Source organism: Sorghum bicolor, chromosome 4, assembly GCF_000003195.3.
Source record: "Sorghum bicolor cultivar BTx623 chromosome 4, Sorghum_bicolor_NCBIv3, whole genome shotgun sequence".
In the NCBI taxonomy this organism is placed as follows: Eukaryota; Viridiplantae; Streptophyta; class Magnoliopsida; order Poales; family Poaceae; genus Sorghum; species Sorghum bicolor.
Window position 1 is genome coordinate 9,880,043 of NC_012873.2, and position 23,265 is coordinate 9,903,307.

General features: G+C 39.1%; 1 protein-coding gene across 1 annotated transcript; it reads right to left on the reverse strand.

The window, feature by feature from the left end:
• On the reverse strand, positions 1,681-6,335 carry LOC8085576 (shaggy-related protein kinase eta). Its single transcript, XM_002453545.2, has 12 exons — positions 6,010-6,335; positions 5,178-5,267; positions 5,020-5,079; positions 4,664-4,936; positions 4,490-4,564; positions 4,344-4,400; positions 3,798-3,938; positions 3,642-3,692; positions 3,444-3,539; positions 3,285-3,368; positions 2,393-2,494; positions 1,681-2,191 (listed from the first exon to the last, which is right to left on the reverse strand). The coding sequence occupies exons 1-12, from the start codon at positions 6,136-6,138 to the stop codon at positions 2,096-2,098; spliced, it is 1,254 nt and encodes a 417-aa protein (XP_002453590.1). The 5' UTR covers positions 6,139-6,335; the 3' UTR covers positions 1,681-2,095.

The following is a 23,265-nucleotide window of genomic DNA, read 5'->3' on the forward strand; positions in this document are numbered from 1 at the left end:
AGATCTCCACGCACTATCCGGATCTGGGCACCCAACGAACAAGTCAATCCTCGACAACCGTCGATCCGACTGGATCGATTGCCCAATGGTGGCGACCGAGAAAAGGTATGACCAACAGCTCCCTTTACTCTTCTCCTTTCTTTGTTATTACCATTATTATTTCTACCTCTTCCGTTGGATCCATCCACTTATGTGTGAGCTTGCTCTCCCAGGTCTGAGCCATGAGCTCCTTGTTCGAGTATACATAGCAAGGGGACCTTGGGAGCTGTAGATCTGTGACTGTAATGGATTAGGAGTTTGACTGGGCTACCTGCTCCCCATCAATTTAATGCCTATGTGAGCTCTCTGTTACTTAGCTTAATGATGTCCATCTCTAGAAAATTCAGAAACAAAAACTGAAACAGAAGAATCACATCTTTATCACGGGACGCAGAAAACGGCTTCGAGTCCTCTTTCGCCTGGCCAAAAGGCAAAAGCGCTCCTCCATCCGAGCATATTTCGTGTGGCAGTGTGGCTCCGTCCGCTCTCGTGTTGGAGCCACAACCAGAACCGTATCAAAAGCTTTTAGGCGTTGTTTAGTTTTGCGAAATTTTTTGAATTTGGCTATTGTAACATTTTTATTTGTATTTGATAATTATTGTCCAACTATAAACTAATTAGACTTAAAAAAATCGTCTTGTAAACTACAGACAAACTGTAAAACTAGTTATTTACTTTATCTATATTTAATACTTCATACATGTGCCGTAAAATTTGATGTGATAGAAAATCTTGAAAATTTGGCCTTGTTTAGTTCGCGAAATTTTTTAGATTCAGCTACTGTAGCACTTTCGTTTGTATTTGATAATTATTGTCCAATCATAAACTAACTAGACTCAAAATATTCGTCTCACAAATTATAGTTAAAATATATAATTAGTTATTTTTTAATCTATATTTAATGCTTGATGCATATGTTCGAAGATTCGATGTGACAGATAATCTTGAAAAATTTTGAAAACTAATCAAGGCCTAAGGGGGTGGTATAGCTTCACCTGCTCACTTCGAAACCTGCAGCACCGTTCAATTTCCAATTTGAACCTGTCAGTACCGCGACTATTGACCCTAGAATACTGAAAATTATGCAGGGATACAACGCAGTAATAACCAGTGTGAACTCAATCAAGAAACCTTTACAAGGAACAAAACAACGGTATGCTTTTAGCAACTTGCAGGCTGCCAAGTCAACTGTAAAATGCCGTTGAGACAGAAAATTGAGCAGGTGTATCACGGTGTCGGCGTCGCGACAAATAAAGCGAATAAATGGCGGCCTGCTCAACCACACTAACGAACAGAATCAATCACCAATGGACCACGCCACTGCCCGTAGCCGACAGAACCCATTCGCCCTCACCTGTACCTTTTATTCCCCCATTATATCTTTGTTGGCTCTTCTGCCTTCGCACTAGACACATGTCGATCTGATGCTACTCTAGGATGACAATTCATCCAGGATTAGATCTTCCGTATATAAAACGAAGTTCAGAAACTCATAGCGGGGAAAATGATAGACCATTCAGAAGTAAAATTTTTCTTACAGGAAGCTGCAAGAAACAATTCCCCGATCAGATCAGCACGACTGACAATGAAAACGAATTTGTTTCCAACAAGACTGGGGATATGTGATTGGAACTGGCAAGGGGAACAATAAATGAGTCGATCATTACCATAGCACGATATAATTTTCCATTAATAACATTTACAGAATTACACTGACTGACAACAGGGAATATGGAACACTTACAGGCGCACTACAACATTTAACGTTGGGAGAAAGTAATACAATAGCAGGGACTGAATTCCTTCAATAGCTTAACAATACACCAACCCCTTCCCTCTCACTACTTAGACAAAATCAGATTTTGCATTAAAACAGGTGACAAAGGCTGGCTGCACCAACATAGCACATCTCCTTGTGCAACACATTGGCGCCAGCTCATGTTTGGCTTTCCAATAATGGTCAGATTCTACACCTTGAATGTGAGGAACATGTAGGTTGCCTTCGGCACAACGAAGCATCAGAAGAGCAAGGTTTAAACACCATAGAGGCCTTTGCCTATGGTCCGGTAGTGGGCAATAAAGTGAGCCCAAGATGCCGCCTAGCATGGTCTGGGATCAACCTGTTGATGAGCTCTGGGGAGGCATTTGCTAGCTGCAAATAAATAGGCAAATATGTCGGTATCTCACGTATAGACAGACATTTATGTTCAGCTGCTTTGTGACAAGCATTTGTTGCATGCTGAAATGACCATTTCAGTCAAATGCAACTACAGTTCCCCACATGCTTTCCCTAGTTTGTCAATAGTAAAGCACATGCAAAGCATTAATGTGTATCAGTCTTGAAACTACTTACTTCCTGTTTAAAGTTGAACAGCGGAGGAAATGGCCGTCCATTCGGCAACCTTGCATGTGGTTCTCGCAACTCATCGAAGAATGGGTGTGCACACGCTTCAAGCTGCGAGAGTTACCAAAATTAGCAATAAAATCAACACAATGAAGGAAAGCAGGAGTGGTTAGGCTAGGCATCTCAGACTTGATGGTTGATGCATTACAACATTGTCCTCTTAAAAAGACACTCTAAATGCCGTTATCTTTTCAAGTCCAGTAATTTCACTTCCAAGGAGAGGAAATTTCACAAGGTACGAATTACAGTGCAGAACTGAAATCCAGCTAAGAGTAGTACAAGCATCCGACTCTGTAAATGCTAACAGACTCCTGACTTCTTGAGTCTTGACAAAGGTAATCCAGACAAGGAAAGCTAAGAGTAGTACAAGCATCCGACTCTGTAAAGGCTAACAGACTCCTGACTTCTTGAGTCTTGACAAAGGTAATCCAGACAAGGAAAGCAAAGACCTCCATGGTTCCTTTTTAACACTTGGCACAGACTTCAAGAGGTTAAAAGCTTACAGAGAAGTCCATTTTGGACGGTATAAAGTGAAGCATTGCCATGCTACGGAGGATATAAGGTAAAGGCTTGTACACCATTTATAGAATAGAAAGGAAAAGGATATGGTGCCATCATATCCAATCATTGGTACTAGTTTATTTTGAATCACCAGTACTAGCTTTATACACACAAGCTGAGATGGTTGAAACATTTAACAGCTAGAATAGAAAGCGATGGGTCGACATGACCAACCAACTAGGAAGAAACAATTAATGTCATAACTAAGCTTTGCAATCATTGATAGGTAGATGGCTTCTTTAGTTGACTAGAATCAGTCAAATAGGCAGAAAAAACTCACAGCAGTGCATCGTAGATTTGGTGAATACTGGAGCAAACGTGAAGCGAGATCTATAGCTTCTGGAGGCATCCGCTTGTGGAAAATCTGCAGCAGAAAAGGTATTTTAGTTTAAGTTATGTACCATTCAATGAAATAACGTGATAAATAAATTTCACATACCTTGTGCCATGGGTGGGCTTTGATCTGAGGAAATCTGAACTCGGTGTAGTTCGGATTCATACATCGGATTTCCTCACGTGTTGGAGTACCAAGAACCTGTCAGCAAAGAAAATTCATTCAACACATGGAAATAGAAAAACACTAGTTAGCACATTTCTTCAGAACTAATATAGTGCAATCTGCAGAACAACCAAGTACCTTTATTATCTCAACAAGCTGATCCACCGCACTTTCACCAGGGAAGAGAGGCTGGTAAAATCATTTTAACAAAAATGTGTTTAGTTCTAGGCCTGCTGCCCAGATGGATGCATAACCACAAGAAATCTGTGGGAAAAGCAGAGAAGAGAAACTAACCTGGCCAAGAAGCAGCTCAGCAAGAACACATCCAGCTGACCAAATATCAATTGACGTTGTGTACTCGGTTGCCCCAAATATGAGCTCTGGAGCACGGTAATAACGTGAGCATATATATGATATGTTTGCTTCACCTTTGACCTGATCATTGTGAAATAAAATAGGATTACATTTAGTAAAACATATATTCTATATATTCAGAAACTGGAAAAGCAACAAAACTACGTTAAACAAATAGGCCCGCGTTAAAGAAGCAGCAAAAGAAGAGGCAGGCCTGGTGGAAAACTGGATTCTTCTCTCATCCCTTTTGTGTCACTGAAGCACATACTTAAATTTGAGTCCACATATCCTCAGAGAGAGGAATTTCATCTATTCAGTGGTGTGTAAGGAATTTTTTCCATAGAAACTTTTATAATAACAAAAAGAAGCTACTTCATCACTAAAAACAATGTATGCAAATCAAACTGCACTATTATGCCTTCTTTAGAACAATAAAGAAAAGATATGGTATTAGCTGTAGAAAAGCTCATGGCTGCATCAACTTACCAACATTTTGGCACTCCCAAAGTCACATATCTTCACTTGGTGAGTCAGCGGATCAACCTATAATGAATGAAGAGACTATCAGATTCAGATTAACTGAGAATTAAGGTATTCTGAAACCGACATAAAAAAATATGGACAGGCCATACCAAAAGATTCTGTGGTTTCACATCCCTGTGGCAAACTCCAGGTACTGTGTGAATATAGGCTAAACCTCGAAATATCTACATAAAAGGACCAAGAAAAAAAATCACATCCAATCTACTGTAAATTTAACAATGAAGAGTAGCAGAATTTCCGAAATAGTATAAATGATGTTTTACCTGGTAGGTATATAATTTAACATAAATAAGCGGCATCCTCTGGTTCATATTGCTGTAATGCTTCAACACACGATATAATGACTCAGGAACAAACTCCATCACTAAGTTAAGGAAAAGTTCATCTCTGCTTGTGGTAGAGAAGAAGCAATGCTTCAAGGAAACAACATTGCAGTGATCCATGGATCGCATGATTTGCAGCTCCCTATTCTTGTAGCGCTTGTCCTGCAAAACCTTCTTAATGGCAACAGTCTCACCAGTCTCCAGACATTTTGCCTAAATGCACATGCAGACAATACAATCAGGGTAACTAAAAAAAACCTTAGGGAAGGTTTATAGCAAAGCAACAATCACTGTACCTGGAAGACGATTCCAAATGATCCAGTTCCCACAACTCTCTCTGCCATGTAGCTGATAGTCTAAGAAGCAGAAAAGCACACAACCCAAGTTAGGAAAGATATAGCTGTATGCATGACATTCAGTAATGTCCCGTGACTTTTGGACCCCTAAAATTTACCCTTTTAGGCTCTCCATTCTTCCCTCCAATGGTTGTCGAGATTATATGACCCGTGACTGGATCACTCCCTTCAATCATAGAACCAGCATGCTGTCACAAAGTAAAATCCATAAGGTCGTGATACCCATGTTTAAAATGCCAAGGACTGCGGAAGGTAGTTGAATTGGGGGGATTACAGCCACCCAACTATTGTTAATTCACACAAACAAGGTTTGCTAGAAATGGAAACTCAACAGTTCAGGAAATCCTTATCCACGACCAAAACTAAAATCACAACAAGACAAAACATACATCACAGACCTGCTAATCACACCATGGCTTAGACAGGAGAGTGAGATTAACTGTCATAATCATCTAAAAAATAATTACCTAGTTTAATTCCCCCATTTGGGACACAGTCATGATCACCTACTACACCAGTATGCAAAGGCGCCCCAAGCCGGCATGCTAAAGCCAGGCAACCTGTCTGGCGAAGGCAGGGGGCGAGAAGCTTTGCATAGCGCGCACGCAAGGACCAGGAAGGCAGCGCATCTCCTCCCCGGCAAGCAAAGCTCCTCCTCCTCCTCCTCCTCCTCCTCCTCCTAAGAGAAATCGCGCGGTAGGGGCACGCAGGCAGCTAGACCTAGCCTCGCCTCGCCGCGCGCGGCGCAGATCTACAGACGGATCGAACGAGGGAACCACCAAACACGACGCCGGGTAAACGAAACGCGTGGGGGGGGGGGGGGAGCGGCGGAGCGGAGAGATCCGGGAGGCCTCCGCGACCGCTCCGGGCCGCCGGAACCACACGCCAGGCGGGGGGCGGACAGGAGAGAGAAAAAAAACCCGCGCTCACCTTGGCGTCGGCGGGGCCGTGTGCTGCGGCTGCGGCGGCGGCGGCGGCGGCGCCAGGGAGCGGCTGGTCCACCTGCATCGGGTCCGCGGCGCCGGCGCCGGCGTGGGCCCCACCCGGCGGCGCGGCCATGTGGTGGGTGGGGCTGCTGCGGGGCGGAGACGACGCGGAAATGGACCTCTCCTCTCTCTCTCTCTCTCTCCCGTGTCCTGTTGTTCCCTTCTTTCTCTCTCTCTCTCTCTGTCTCGGTCTCTCCTCTCGGTGAGGGGGGAGGTTGGGGGAGGCGGCTGGGCTAGGGGGCACGCAGCGCCATGACACCCGCCCCGAGCCTCTTTTTTTCGCCTTGTTTTTTTTTTACTAGTTTTATTCCCGTCCTCCGCCACCCACTACGCTGCGACGAGAATGAGGAGGTTTTCGGGCAAGGACCGGAGAGTTTCGGGAATGCCGTACCAGTGTCGATGGAGCTGTAAGAGCTTTACATATGGGTCCCTGGATGGTTGTGGTTGTAATTTGAAGGAGTGTGGGGTGGAAGAATGGGATTTGGCAGTGGAGGAGGCCGGAGGGGGACATGGTCAATGTGTCAGTCCGGCTGGCACTTGGAATCTCCTCCCTTGCGAAACGGCTTTCCCCTCTCGCTCGATTCGGCGGGTGGGACCTACTATGTCAGAGAATATAAAATGGCGCGTCGTTGAAATAAACCTCCCGTGCTCTGCCCCCACTGCTTCGTTTTGGGTCCTTTCTAAGCACTAGAACATCTTGCGCCCCTATCATGACTTATCTTTTACATCCTTGAATTCCAGCAGGTTAATTAGATAATTGTGTGCTAGAAATGACTCATTTCACTTAAATCTCGCCACTGCATGCCCCTAGAAAGCATAAAAAAGCAGGCTAGCCAGTTAACCACTTAATGCACCTTGTTCAAATGTCCTTCCTCATAATTTAGTGCATCAAAAAAATGATAGAACAATTTTGCCTCCAATTCCAACATGGGCTATTCAAGGCTAGCTGGTTAGCTTAACAACTAAAAAAATGCAATTCACAAATCACAACCATCTTAGTAATTCATTAACAACCCAAATATGCCAGCACCATAGAGCAGTCAGCAGTGTTGCAGTTCTTGCTCTGTCCTTAGCCTGTAGATGAGCTCATTGTTGTAGTGAAGACGTGTTACTGTCATAATTAGAAGAATATTTTATAGGACCTGCATAGAAAGAACATTCATCCCCTCAAAGATAGCCCATGCATCAAGCAAACGCTGCAAATGTCATAATTAGAAGAATATTTTATAGGACCTGCATAGAAAGAACATTCATCCCCTCAAAGATAGCCCATGCATCAAGCAAACGCTGCAAAAAAAAAGATTAGAAGAATTACCCAAATAAGTTCCACTCCACCACTTTATCGCAACACAGGAACTCCCTACCATCTTGTTGATCCTTTATTGAAAGTTTCTAGAAAAAACAAAAAACTATTCGTTGGTCATTCGTGCACACGGTCAAAAGAAACAGAATATAAATCAACTCCCTTAAACCATATAAGACTCACTCACATGGCTTTTCTCTGTAGCTACCACATGGACAAACGGGTTGCTTGAAATTCAGAACCCCAGCAATAGGAGCAATGTTAGTAATGGCTGGTAGTTGCAATACTCAACATCAAAGACAATGATAGAAGATATGTTAAAGGATCATAATTTAATGGTTGCCTACTTTAAATCATCTACTCTATGAACATATGAAAAAGAGGTAAGGTAACAGCAGATGGATAATGCTATAGTTGCAACAGAGGGAAAAAAAGACCAAACAAGAAGAAAGGATAGCTGAGCGATAGACATTGGTGTGGTACTTAAAGTTTATTGTACCCTGTCTGGTCAACATATTTGCAAATCAGAGAATACTAAAGGTCCTAGAATATTATAAACCTCCGTTTGATCTAATATAAGCATTACCATTTTATCTATTCTTGTTTGTTTCGAATGAGTTAGCTGTTGTTTGCTACGAGCAAGAAGCTAGCAACCAAGACGAACAATGATGACGCAAACATTTTCTAGAGCTAAATCAGTATATCGCATATGAGCTGGAGCTGCAAGGTGCAAGCAGATGGAGAAGTAAATCTAAGTATCTGAATGTAATCAAATTAGAATGTGCTCAACCACTATGCAAAAGCTTAAGAAAATACCATAGCACATAATACCAAGAAATATGCAAAGATCGAAGATGTGATGCTAAATCCCAACTAATTAGGCTTCACGTGTCGCCGGCCCGAGCAGCCGCCAAGCCATGGTCCCCACAACTGTGATCTGTGAGCTATTGAGGAGACACTATGGCACCGTCTAGAAGTCTCATCTAAGCATGAGCTGAAACAACGGAGGAGGTCGTGGCTCAGATCTACAAAGGAGAGCAAACTGAACTTATCCAACAGATCTAGTAGGAGAGAAGATAAAGATAAGAACAGTGAGAAAGGAACGAAAAAAATACACGGCTGCATCGGGGAGTCGCATCGCCATCGCTGGGCTATTGTCCCATGTGTCGCCGGCTCGCTGCACCACTTCTCTACCCACCGCCACCGCCTGCCGTCCTCACATCGTTGCCTTCCCTTGCAGATCTGTTGCCTACCGAAGTGGAGGTGGAGGCCAGGAACGCTGGCACGACGACATGCGAGGGCTCTCTACGCATGAGGCGAGGCGAAGCCCTCGGCGCCGTGCTCCCGCCCATCCACGACGACGCCTGTGACGCCCTGGATATGACAAACCAGGATGCGTGTGTAGCTAGCGGTGAGGGTGGTGGTGGCGGCGAGGAGAAGAGAGAAAGGAGGATGAGGAATGACGGGAGGTAGGGCTAGGCAGCTGGGGTGGGAGCGCTAGGCAACGGGAGGGGTTTCATGCAAAAGTGGGCAAGTGGCTACGGACGTTTTTTTGCAAAAGAACTACGGCCACGCGTCCACACGTGAAGAAGCCACTGATGCTCTGAATTCTGTGGTGCCTGCAAAACCAAGTGGGTTTTAAACAACCTTGATTAGGCCCTGTTTGGTTGACAAAAAAAATTCATCCATTCCATCAAATCTTTAGACACACGCATAGAATATTAAATATGGATAAAAAAATAAACTAATTACACAGTTTAGTTGAAAATCGTGAGACAAATCTTTTAAAACTAGTTAGTTCATGATTAGCCTTAAGTGCTACAGTAACCTACACGTGCTAATGACATATTAATTATGCTTAACAGATTTGTCTTCCAGTATGTAATTTGTTTTTTTATTAGTGACATCCTTCCGACATATCCGATGTGACACAAAAAAATTTTCGTCTTCAATCTAAAAAAGGCCTTAGTATAGTGCTACGGTGATATTTAAAAAATAAATCATTAAACTAAAATAAATAATAAGACAATGTTGTTGCTGCTGGAACAATATTCTAAGACGGCTCAAACATCCCTGCTCATATGCAACATTGGCAAGAAAAAATTGGTGAATCAATTGTTTTAAAAATATGATTGATAAACTCTAATGATTGAATAATCTTATTTGTCTCATAAAAGTGGTAGCGCGGTAGTCTTTTTACCAAGATAATGATGTTTTAGCTACAACCATAGTCGTTTAAAATTTAGCAGAGCAACTACGCAAGACATTCTCCTTTTTATATGCAAGATAATGATATTGTCTATTTGTTATTAAAAATATCCTTTAAGTTTGTACTCACATGGCATTGACACAACAAATACACCAATTAAGTGTCTATCCAAATGCCTGCACAGCTGTGGAGCCCTCATGTGCCCTTGAAGCCGCACGCCCTCTGTATGTGCCACCCCTACTCCCTTCGATTCAGCTAATTAGCATGTAAGAGTACTATGGTTAATTAGTTACAACAACTTTTCATATATTAATGTAAACGGTGCATCACCCCGTATACATATATATAGATGAACACAAACTTAAGTCATGAACACCAGGTTTTTTTTAATATATAGTGATACAACTTTATTTTCTAGCAACGAGATGAGAAACATATACTACAACTGTACAACATTCCAGCCAGCCAGTATTCTTCACCATGCTGCCATCTCCACGGACCTAAGCAAAATAGAGTTGAACCACTCTTGCGCAATCATTAGGTGTCACAAGAACTAAGAGCAACAAAAGAATGTTGATGAGGAAAAAACATATTTCATGAGAAATATATACATGTCATCTTCGATAAAGATAGCCGAGGATGGGTCACTCTTTGACATTTTCTCCTGGCCTTCACTAAAATCGGGAAGTATATCTGCATTTCAAGTTAAGCAAGAAATAAATGCTCCACAACCAAAGCAATGAATAACCACTTGTTATGAACTCCAACACCGTAGACACATGACCACGACAAACACATATGTCCCAAAAAAATAATGGAAAAAAGAGAACAAGATCAAAATCACTTACCAGGATACTATGTGAATGAATAATTGGTTTGTTCTTCCTTTAGATGTCACTGCAGTTCTGCCTAGCTAGCACATTGACCTTCCTTTGGTCCATCCCCAACTTGAATATGTCAACTTACAAACGAAAATGATTTGTACAGAATCCTTGTTTCTAGATTGAATGTGCACACCACTCTGAAATATCAAAAGCCTTTCAGTTTTCATTCACATGGGTAAATATAGGCCTTGTTTAGTTCGCAAAAATTTTCAAGATTCCCCGTCACATCGAATCTTTGGTCGCATGCATGAAGCATTAAATATAGATAAAAATAAAAACTAATCGCACAGTTTACCTGTAATTTGTGAGATGAATCTTTTGAGCCTAGTTACTCCATGATTGGACAATGTTTGTCAAATAAAAACGAAAGTGCTACAATAGCCAAAAACCAAAGTTTTTGCCAACTAAACAAGGCCATAGTCAGAATGCAAATACCAAAAGCCTTTCAGAACTTAAAGACAATTCAATAAAATTTCTTTTGGAATACCATGGAGTGCAATAATTACTTGCCTTCAAGAAAAGTATACCAGCACAATGCATGCAAGGGTAGAGAACTTTGGCAGCATCTGCAAGTCTATCTTTAGCTAAATCGTGCAAACTCATCATTTTTCTACTGATGATGCCCTAGAGGCCTTGGAGGCGGGGGGGTGAACAGAGAAGGTCAAACCTGTGCGATGTGCATGCCTCTGAAGGCTCGAAGCCATCATAGTATATGGGGACGGGCTTGTTATCAAGCAGGCGCCTGAGCTTGTTCTCCTGGATGCGCTCCTCTCGATCGAACTGCTCATCCAAGGTCATCGCTGCCACGCCCCCGCTAGATCCTGGGTGGCCAGGACAACAACAACGGCGGCGAAAGAGGAGGCATCAGGGGCCGTTTTGGATGCCGGCATGGAGTCCATGGCAGCAACATCGGAGGGGAGCGAAGGATTTGACGAGGCCATGCCACGACCGGGCATTTGCACGAACACCTCGTGCGCGTAATACACTAGCCCGAGACTACCCTCTATCTTTCCACCAGCGTGCACAACAGCTCATACCTCGCAGCCGCACCCAACCAATCCCACCAACGTATCCAAGCGCGCGAAAGGGCCTCTAGCCTAGTGGTTAGGGCACCTGAGTAGCACCAGCAGACCTGAGTTCGACTTCCCGTTGGAGCAAATTTAAACAGGTCTGCATTATAAAAAAAATAGGCTAGGGTTTCCCTTGCTGACTTCGGTCAAAAAAACATATCCAAGCGCCTTCCTCCATCGCCGGTCGGGTCGCCGTGACCGGCGCCTGCGCCACTGCCACCGCCCCTACCAGGTTTGATGTCGACCTGCGCTGCCGCCGAAGCCCTTGGCCGTAGCCCCCAGTTCCTCGGTCGTTCCCGTGCCACCTCGCCACCGGGAACAGCGGGCGCGCGTCCTCCCGTGCATGCTGCTCTATTTTTTTAGTTTTTCTTTTTTTGGTGGCAGCAGGGATCGAACCCTGCCCATCATTTTTGGGGAGGTGGAGGCCGTGCGTCGAGGGACGCGGGGAACCTTGTTGAAGCCTGGGAGCCAGGTTGCGTTGAAGCCTGGAAGCGGTGATGGCCATTAGATTGGGTTGAAGTCTATGAGAAATTATTTTGTAGCCCTTGATTTTAATGGAGACGACTTCTTGTGTATATTTTTCTGGGTGCAGAGGTTGGAGATTTTCAGTGGGAAAGTTTTACTTGGTGGACCTAATATAATTTGAAGTGTTCCATTATAGTAGAGATTAGGGGCTGGTTTTTTATGGACAAAAACCCTAAAGTTTATGAGATTTTCTATCACATCAAATTTTATGATGCATATATAAATACTAAATATAAATAAAAAATAACTAATTGCACAGTTTATCTGTAAATCACGAGACAAATTTCTTAAGTTATAATTAGACAATGTTTGTCAAATACAAACGAAAGTGTTACAGTGTCAAAATCCAAAAAAAATTGCATGTAAACAAGGCTTTACTATTGCAATTTAGGCCTAATTTAGTTTATAAAAGTTTTTAAGATTTTCCGTCATATCGAATCTTTGGACGCATGCATTGAACATTAAATATTAATGAGAATAAAAACTTATTGTACAGTTTGCCTGTAATTTGCGAGACAAATCTTTTAAACCTAGTTAGTCCATAATTAAATAATAATTGTCAAATATAAACAAAAATGTTCCAGTAGTCACAGCACGAACTAAACAAGGCCTTATTAATTAACTCCATTTCTTGACATATGAAAAGAATATAATTCTAATACAGTGTTATGTTTTATTAACTTACAAGTTAGATTACAAGTATCAATAATTACAAAACAAAAGTAAATATCATCATTATATTAATCATGAAATGTATTTTTTATAATAAATTAATTTGGAACTATAGATATAAAATATCATTAACTAGAAATTTGGTAAAATATGAAACAATTTACATAACCTATAGTTGCATTTTTTTATGACAGAGATAGTAGTTGTAATATGGGCCTCTATGAAATCTGGCTCTTGCTGATACTAATGTTGATGTGTTGTGGAAGGAAAAAAACATTAATTTTTTACAGAAAAAGTAAATAGTGATGGAAAACAGGGCGCATGTTAACTCAGGTCCGGTTTAATTTAAAAAAACTTCAAGATTCTCTGTCACATCGAATCTTTGGACACATATATGGAGCATTAAATATAGACAAAAATAAAAACTAATTACATAGTTTATCTATAATTTGTGAGATAGATCTTTTAAACCTAGTTAATTCATAATTAGACAATACATTAGGTCTTGTTTTAAGCCTAGTTATAGTAACCTGACAATATATTAGGCCTTGTTTATTAAGTCTGAGCCATTGTCAGTAACCTATTATAGTAGTATATATTGTCTTGTGCAGTAGATATGATAATTGGCAATGGATTTTTTATCTTAATTGGCAATAGATTTGCCATTGCCGTGTGATGGTGCTGTGTTGCCTCTTCCTAATTGATCAAGGCAATATATTAAGCCTTGTTTAGTTGTTGGAGTAAAAAAATTTTAAGGTAATATAACACTTTCATTTATATTTAGTAATTATTGTCTAATTATGGACTAACTAAGTTCAAAATATTCGTCTCGCAAATTACAGACAAACTGTATAATTAGTTATTATTTATATTTATATTTAATGCTCAATGCATGTGCCACAAGATTCGGTGTGATAGAGAATCTTGAAAAAATTTTGGTTTTTAGGTGAAAGTAAACAAAGGCCCGACGTTATGAGATGCGTGTTGGTCAAACTTTTTCAACTTTAACTAAACTTGTAGAAAATACACGCAACATTTATATCTCTAAATAAGTTTATTATGAAAACATATTCAATAATCCATCTATTGATACTAATTATATATTATAAATATTAATATTCTTTAATATATAATTGGTCAAAGTTAAAAAAATAACTTCTTAGAAAATGAGAATAACATCTATTTTTCTATTTTGGACGTCGCAGCAACAGTAAGGCGCAAGGAGGACGCGAGAGGAGCAGGGTGGTGCGTTGCGTCCACGTCATGCTGCTGCCATGGCAAAATACTCCTACTTTGGACCGTACATACGCAAACCACGTTGTGCACTGTAACGTGTGGTTTGCAGCTTGATGGACTAAACTGAGGGTTTATCCAAAAATTTAAAAATTTTCAAGATTTGTCGTCATATCAATTCTTGTGACACATGTATAGAACATTAAATATACATAAAAATAAAAACTAGTTTATCTGTAAATTGCGAGATGAGTCTTTTAAGCTTAGTTAGTTTATGATTAGACAATATTTATCAAATAAAAATGAAAGTGCTATAGTAACCGAAACCAAAATTTTTTGAGAACTGAACAAGGCGTGATACATGGTTACAAGCTGTTGTATTGTATGGTACACGCAGTTTACTTAACTGATCAACGATTGGCCAACAACGTTCCTAATGTTACATAGCGAACCGGAATAAATTATCATAATATTATGACTAGTATAATGCCCGTACTAACGTCATGATTTTTTCTAGGAAATGCTATAGTAATTTTTTTAGAGTTAATTTTGGGTAATTGTTTTTAAGTCTATATACATTTTATGAATCATCAGTACATAAAGACATCTTTATATTTTCTCTAACTTTTTAATCAAATATTGGATATCTTCAGAGATGTTGTCGTAGCACTCGTTTGCACGACTCGCCAAAATTTCAACCAAGAACACACTCTCTCTCTCTCTCTCTCTCTCTATATATATATATATATATATATATGAGTTTTTTTACACGTACGAGTAACTACACGCACGCACGCACACGAGGGTGGTTGCTGCCTGTGGCGATACGCTGTTAACAAATCCCGTGAATTACGACTGGGCGAGTCCCGACAGCTGCCATATCTAGCTCGTTTCAAAATTGTACTCACATGTACATACCTTCTAAAATGATTGAGTATATACTACACTACTAAAAAAATATGGATGGAAGTACATACCCTAAAAATAAACATTAAAATGATCATCTAAGTATATGGATATACTCTCAAATTCTATAAGTATATAAATATACTTAATTTTCTTATTAAAGTATGTGTCCATACTAATTCACCTAAAACAATACAAATTAATATTAATGAAATACCTAATGTCCTTATTAAAGTATGCAACCATACTTCTAAAAAATTGGTATATACATATACTACTATTTAAATGCACATATTTCAAAAAGTCAGGTACCCCAGCCCAATGTCAAAAGCAAACAATTTAAACCAAATCCCTTTTTCATGATAGTTATATCAGCATGCACGTATATACTTGCCTCAAAAAAATATACACGTATATTTTCTTCTCGCCTTAAAATAAAATACCTGTTAGGATAGTATACGGGCTGGACTCCACCCTCCACGATCTCCATTTCCTACGTTACCTCACATCCCCGACGTCTGTTTCCTCCGCACGGTGTAGAAAGGAATTACCCTATATATATATATATATATATATATATATATATATAGAGAGAGAGAGAGAGAGAGAGATGGGAAGTAATTACGAATCCTTTTGCATTCTTCGGGCAATCATATGGTTAGTTTCCTAGGACGACACTTCAATACCATGCTCCCATCTACTTGTGTCGAGTTTTTTTGTTCTCTACTACATGTTTAATTATTCTTTCCATTCCTATTAACTGTTAAAACCGAGAGACCAGGTTAATTTTGAATTGTTTAGTTCAATAAGTTAAAAAAGTATGTGTACATCATATAGATATTACCGTGTTTCGAAGATCTACACATTCTATCTTTTGTATTCCAATAGAGTCCATCATCTGCATTCCAAAAGAGTCCAATACTTGTATCTCTCGTTTTAAAGCATTCACGACTGCGAGGTACCAGTGACAGAGTGGAATATTGATGGGTAGGAACACTTGCAGATATATAAATTTATGCTCATTATATACTCTTATTTGGACGGTATAAAATTTATCATATGGCAAATGTTATGTTTAAGCTTACCATATCAGCTTTTAAATAATCCTTTACCCTTGATTCAGTCGCGGCTTGTCTTTTAATCCCTAAATCTTCAGGATCTTGCTCTCCATGAGCTTTTAGGAACTTGCACCGGCGTCACAGGCAAATTTTTTTTCGCGCTTGAGGAAGGGATACGTAGATCAACTGGAATTTGCTGATCACCGTCTCCCTGCTGTCCAGGCAAAAAAAAATTCGCACTTGAGGAAGGGATACGTAGATCAACTGGAATTCGCTGATCACCGTCTCGCTGCTGTCCGCCAATCAGACCGTCCGTCCGTCGACGACGCCGGCGTCACAGGCAAAAACAATTTCGTGCTTGAACAACACGTACCTGAGGGCGCTCCCCGGCGCGGCAGAGAGGCTAGCGCTGTGCAAGGCCGACCTGCTCGACTACGACGCACTGCGGTCGGCCGTCGCCGGCTGCCACGACGTCTTCCACACCGCGTCGCCCGTCACCGACGATCCGGTACGTATACGTGTAACCTATAGTAATTGAATACGGATATACTAAGATCGATCTATGATCACGGTACATGTCACGTACTGTAACCAGGCTGGTCTTTGGAGGAAAAACGTTTTCTCCTATATGTACTCCAGTAGGGACCATATACAGCACCTACTGGCTACTGCAGCTATTTATTATTTATTATTAAAAAAAGGATCAACCAAAATCACAGCAAAAAGATTTATTACTCCAGTAGTAGAATATTTTTGGGACAGAATTGTCTCTCGCATGCATGCATGCGTGCAAAATTCACTCCCTGGAGCATATGTGTGTTTTGACCTGGTTATGGTGGAGATTAGTGGGCCGAATTAGTGGGCTGCGGTGGAGATGAGTTTGTTGGGGCGTGAGTTTGTCTGGTCTAACGGCCCAAGAAGTTTTTGGAGATGTTGTGAATTGCAATTATCTCATTTCTGAATATTCATACTGCTTAACTCGTTAAATTAAAAGATAAAAAGTTAGATTGAACTCTAGTTTTGTTATGAAATAATATTATTATGATGTTGTGTGGGAAGATAAAAGACAAGCTCTGTGGATTAGGCTCTAGTTTTGTTATCTGTACAGGCAGTCCTCGTCCTGGACCTTCGCTTGGGTTGCGACCATTGCTTGGGCCAGAAAGACCGATGCATAGGGCTTTAATGTAACGCGTCGGCTTGATGAAAAAAGACCAGCATTTGCTGGGCCAAAAGTTGGGCCGCTCTAGGCCTTCGCATTGATCGATAAACATCAAACGTGAGCAAAGAAAATTTACCCCGCCTCATGGTGGTGGTTCAATTTTTCTTCCTAAACTACAAAATCAGATTCTTTACCACTTAAACCTTTAAACCATTATTTTTATCTTAGAGCCAGGTTAGAAAGAGGTAAATTATATAAGGTAAAAGTTCAGAGGTAAATCGAACTAAAATATAAAAGAAAAAAAATCCAAAAATCATAAAATAAGTTTTCAAAAAAATATCCAAAATACTTTTACATTAAAAAATAATACAATTACAAATCCTAATATCTAGTTTAATCTTAGAATTGTTTTTACATTGAAAAATTATGAAATTACTTTCACATTTCTTCTGAATTATGCTCTGTCTTATAGTTTTGTAGTTCAATGAGAAAAAAACGGACGATTGTGATAGTTGAGGGAAGTAAACTAGACTTCTTCCGCAAAGAAAACCCGGGAGAGTTGCTTCTCTATTGATGATGGAGGGCCAAACCAAAAATTGTCGCTTAAAAGTCTATGTACATGACCAAGTCTTAGACCGCATTTAGATCCATAGAACTAACAATTAGTTAACTAATTTTTAGTCCCTAAGTACCAAATAGGTAGACTAATTCTTAGTCCACTAGTCATGGACTAGTTGTCAGTTCACTAATTCACTCAAAGAAGCTAATAGGACTAGTTGTTAGTCCTAGTTCATCCAAACAACCCCTTAACCTACTATAATATCTAGATCTAATTTATTGAATACTCCCTCTATACCTAAAAAAGTCGTTTATAGGGATAAAAACGAAAATGATAATCTCTGATTTTTGAAAATCATTTTTGGTTTTTTTCCCGATTTTTAGGCCAAAATGAAAAAGATAACAGTAACCAATAAAACAAAAATGATAACGGTAAAAATAATCGAAAACAAAAGCGAAAATGATTTTGTCTTCTTTCGATCGTTTTCGAAGATTTCCGTATTTAAATGATAATTTAATGTTGATAATTACCGATTCAAAGGTCTTTTATTAATGATATGTCTGACATTCATCTTTAGAAAGCTTATAGGCTACAACTTCCAAGAGAAACTCTAATAGTTTATGTGTTTGACCACTATGCTACATCGCAGTCAACTTGGAACATGATCGTTTATATTGTGTCTTTGTCAAGAATTGTCATACCGTTGCGTGGTTGCTACCGTTTGAGACTTAAGATGGTGCGAACTGTGTGGTTTTAGCTGATGATCTTGTCAACTATGGCTTTATTTATTATTGTCATGTGAGATAGGTTGAGTTATATAGATCTTTTCATATTCGACGGTTTGACGTGTTTATCGTTTTTAGGATATCGTTATCATGGATTCTGATCATTCTCGATATATTTTTTGATTGACTACTATCATTTTTGAAATTATCGGAAATATCGACGCCGTATTCGTTTCCAACATACCGATTTCGTTTTCGAAAAAAAATGAAAACAAAAGTGATTAGGCCTCCTATCGATTGTTTCTTATCGTTTTCATCCCTTATCGTTTTTATCCCTAATCGTTTAGGACAGAATTGTGAATACCAAAGAGTGATTGTTTGGAGAAGAGTTTTTCCTGTCTGCTTCTATTAAATAATATTGTATGGGTATATTTTTCATAGAAAGTTTTCTAGCTCAAAGGACTAGTGTGGTCAGGCGTGAGCGTTGAGGTGCTGTGTTCGATCCTTAGCTTCTGCACTATTTTTTGTTTTTCATGGTTGCTGATGCTCGTTGGCGTTGTTGTTTTTTTTTTTGCCCGGCTCTTTACACGAGTCTTTACCATCGCACGATGTCATTATAGTCTCCGCCATGCCGTTGACACCATAGTCTCCAAGATCGACGTTGAACTTAGGGGATGTTTGGTTGGGAGTGTTAAAGTTTAACGAGTACTATAGTATTTTTGTTTTATTTGATAATTAGTGTCTAATCATAGACTAATTAGGCGTAAAAGATTCGTCTCGCAAATTACTCTCTACCTATATTTTTAGTTTCATAAATAGTCTATATTTAGTATTTCATGCATATGTCTAAACATTTGATGTAACGGACGGTAAACTTTACTGAGAGCAACCAAACGGGGCCTTAGCGCCGGCAAAAAGCCTTCCTATACTACATCATCTGTCTTCATCACCCCCAATCCAGACTACTGGCCAAAGCCTACAGGCACCTCAGTGGACAAAAGAACAGTTCATCTTAGCTTCAAATGGATTTGGAATGGTTCCTTTCAAAATAAGCACAAGGTCCTTTGCTGGCTCATCATGAAAGTGAAAGGTAGACTGAGCTACTCAAGAGGACAGATATGGAACTCCAGGACTACAACTGCGTCCTATGACTGAAGAATCACTGGGTCATTTGCTCATTCTTTGTTCCTTCACTTCTACCTGCTAGAACTGCTCAGATTCAAATAAACCCAAAACTGGATTTCATCCAAAATCTATAAAGCTTCAGAACTCAGCTTCAAGTGCCCTTCTTCATAGAAATCATAATACTCATGTGTTGGACGATTTGGAAAGCAAGGAATGGCCTCATCTTCGACCATCGTCTGTCTTCGCACAAAAATAAGAAATAAGCTGTTTCTCTCCCATTTCCTCATGGTTAAACAATCTTCTTTAAACTCCTTAGTTTGGTTTATTTTCTCTCTCTTTGCTCTTGTACCTCAATACCTGTACCCTCTCTCTGTTTCTTTTAATCAATTCAGACTAGGGGCTTGCCCCGCCTGTTTTCCAAAAAAAATAAAAAAAAACGCTGATGCTAGGTTCCAGAATCCAGAGTACTGGATCCCTTTTCTTGAGACGCCATTAATTGAGATTGAGACGCCGGCCCGGCCCGGTCCGGTGGATTATCATCCGCCCTGGATACTGGAAACAGAGGGATTCCGGCTGTACTACACGACATGCATGGGCATGTGTGGATAGCTTGTCATGGAGGCAAAAGTCTTGACGGGACCAGATGAGATGAGATGAGCCCAATGATTTGTGCTGGTTGCAGCAGCCTCGTAGGAAGGAAGACAACAAGAGGCCCTGAGCTGGAGCAAGATGATCCGAGCAGAGTCTCAATCTGCTGCGGCTCTGCATGCACTGATTTGCAGATGCCTTCTTTGACAATGCCCCTTCCCACAAGTAGCACATTTATGTGTTCCTTGGGTCTTTGGTTGTCGATTGACAATTTGTCACAATACCATGTTAATACGCGTACGTTGTTACGGGTTTTAAAATCCACATATTCTATGTTTCTATTTTATTTTTTCTGTCTATATTCTTTTTTTTTCATTTCTTTTCAGTTTTTGTTTTTTGATTTTATTTTATTTTCTGTCCTTTCTTTATTCTTTTTTGTTTTAATTTTATCTTTTATTTTATTTTTCTTTTGGTTTTATTTTTATTGTTCCTTCTTGCTTCTATTTGTTTTTCTTTTTTATTTTCAGATTTTCTATGTTTAATCATTCTTATTTTTATCCTTATTTAAATTATTTATTAATTTTATTTGTTTTATGCACTTTTTATTATTTGTTAATTATGTTTGTTTTTATATTTTTTCTTAGTAATTTTATTTTTTATTTTTATTTTCTATATATATGTGATATTTATGTAGTATATATTTAGTGTTGTATGTTGTGATATGTCATGTTTACGTAGTATATATGTGATGTTCTATGATGTTTCTTACAGTGTTCACTTAGTATACATGTAATCTATAATAGATGTGACGTTCTATAATATATCTAATGATGTTCTATGATGTATTTAGTGATGTTAATGTTCTATAAATATATTTACGATATTTGAAAAGTAACCCTTTGACATTATTTGAAATTTTTCTCCATTTTGTGTTTTTATTTTTTCTTATGTTTTTTACTCTAGTTTTTTTTTTATTTTTATCTATGTCATGTTTTTATGTATTTTTATGTATATTGTAATACCAGTTTTATAAACCTAAAACCAAAATACTATTCTTCTAAATCGATAACATTTTTTTACAAAGACAGAACATTGTCTGTTGAACCTAGAATATTGTTTCTACTTAATAAAAGAAAAAATATTTTATCTTTATAAGATAAATATTCATTAATAAAATTTTATCTAAATATATCCATGTGTGATCTTGTTTTGAAGGATTTGTTATAAGAAATTTAATGGTGCAATCAGAATTTAATTTATATCTATAGTTTAGGAGTTATGACTTTTTTTAATTCGCTAAAACAATTTTGCATTCATATGTGAGTGGGGCCTAGGTTGATGAGATAGCGTGTCATTAAAAAAGACCACCAACGAGATGGAAGTTGTGGATGGGTCCTCTCCATAATTTTTAGTTGTAGAGATAAATATTTATTAATAAAATTTTATCTAAATATATCTATGTGTGATCTTGTTTTGAAGGATTTGTTATGAGAAATTTAATGGTGCAATCGGAATTTAATTTATATCTTCGGTTTAAAAGTTATGATTTTTTTAAATCCGCTAAAATAATTTTGCATGCATAGGTGAGTGGGGCCTAGGTTGATGGGATAGCCTATCATGGCTAAAAGGTATGTGAGCTGTGGCTTCACCATGGGTGTGGTAGATGGGTCCTTTCCATAATTTTTAGTTTATCTAAATATATCCATGTGTGATCTTGTTTTGAAGGATTTGTTATAAGAAATTTAATGGTGCAATCAGAATTTAATTTATATCTATAGTTTAGGAGTTATGACTTTTTTTAATTTGCTAAAATAATTTTGCATGCATAGGTGAGTGGGGCCTAGGTTGATGAGATAGCGTGTCATTAAAAAAGACCACCAACGGGATGGAAGTTGTGGATGGGTCCTCTCCATAATTTTTAGTTGTAGAGATAAATATTTATTAATAAAATTTTATCTAAATATATCTATGTGTGATCTTGTTTTGAAGGATTTGTTATGAGAAATTTAATGGTGCAATCGGAATTTAATTTATATCTTTGGTTTAAAAGTTATGATTTTTTTAAATCCGCTAAAATAATTTTGCATGCATGGGTGAGTGATGCCTAGGTTGATAGGATAGTCTATCATGGCTAAAAGGGATGAGAGTTGTGGCTTTACTATGGATGTGGTAAATGGGTCCTTTCCATAATTTTTTTTAGTTGTAGAGATAGGAGAAGTATCTGTGACTCTCCGTGAGCACCGCCACTTATCCTCTGCTGCAGCCTGCATGGCAAATAATAAGCTTTCCAATCTTGGCACCTATACAAGGTTCTATGTACAAGCGGGATATCCAAATGCAACCTGGACTTGTTTAGTTATTTGCCCTCGTCTCTTCTCTTCTAATGTGCCCCCCCCCCCAGAACATTAATTGATGACACATGTTCACATTGATTTATTTTGCTGATGTTATCTTGGTTTAGAATCTGTTCTTGCACATCAGAATCTGTTCTTCTCCATCCATGATTTAGTCTACTTATACTCGATAGACGTAGGTTTAGAAAGGGAAAAAAAGCAGCAGCAGCCGCAGCAGCAGCATAAAAAAGGTCACCATGCTCCCTCCCATTCCATTAGCATTGCAGTGGATCATCATAAAACAAATGACGGTCAGGATGGTTTAGGCTTTACCTTGAGAGATGCTGTGATACTGTCAAGGACCTCGATCAGGCCAGATCACACTGGTTTCCGACATGTATATATATCGCACATGCAATACAAAGTTAGTAATTAACTTGCACTTGCGGTACTTCCTTGAGAAGAACAAGAAGGAAGATTACTTCAATTATGCGACAAATGTCCCCTTTCGTCACACATGTATATGGTAAAGATTCTCCATAAGCAGTGGCGGACCTAGAAACGGACCAAGTGAGGGGCTAAATAACATAGCTAAATTTTTTTTTGTTCGCTCAATCCAGTATACTAATAGATATAGCTAAGATTGATAATTTAATATTGATTCAAAGCACTTAAAAGTAAAGATTTATAAAATAAACATAGAAAAATAACAAATACATGAAGTCTTTTGCTAAAAACAAAATCTGTTAAAATTTTTTTAACCCCAAGAGGGGGGCTGCAGCCACCCCCCTGAGTCCGCCAATGCCCACAAGTAACCAACCACACGCCCCGCCCTAAAGGTACCACAATCA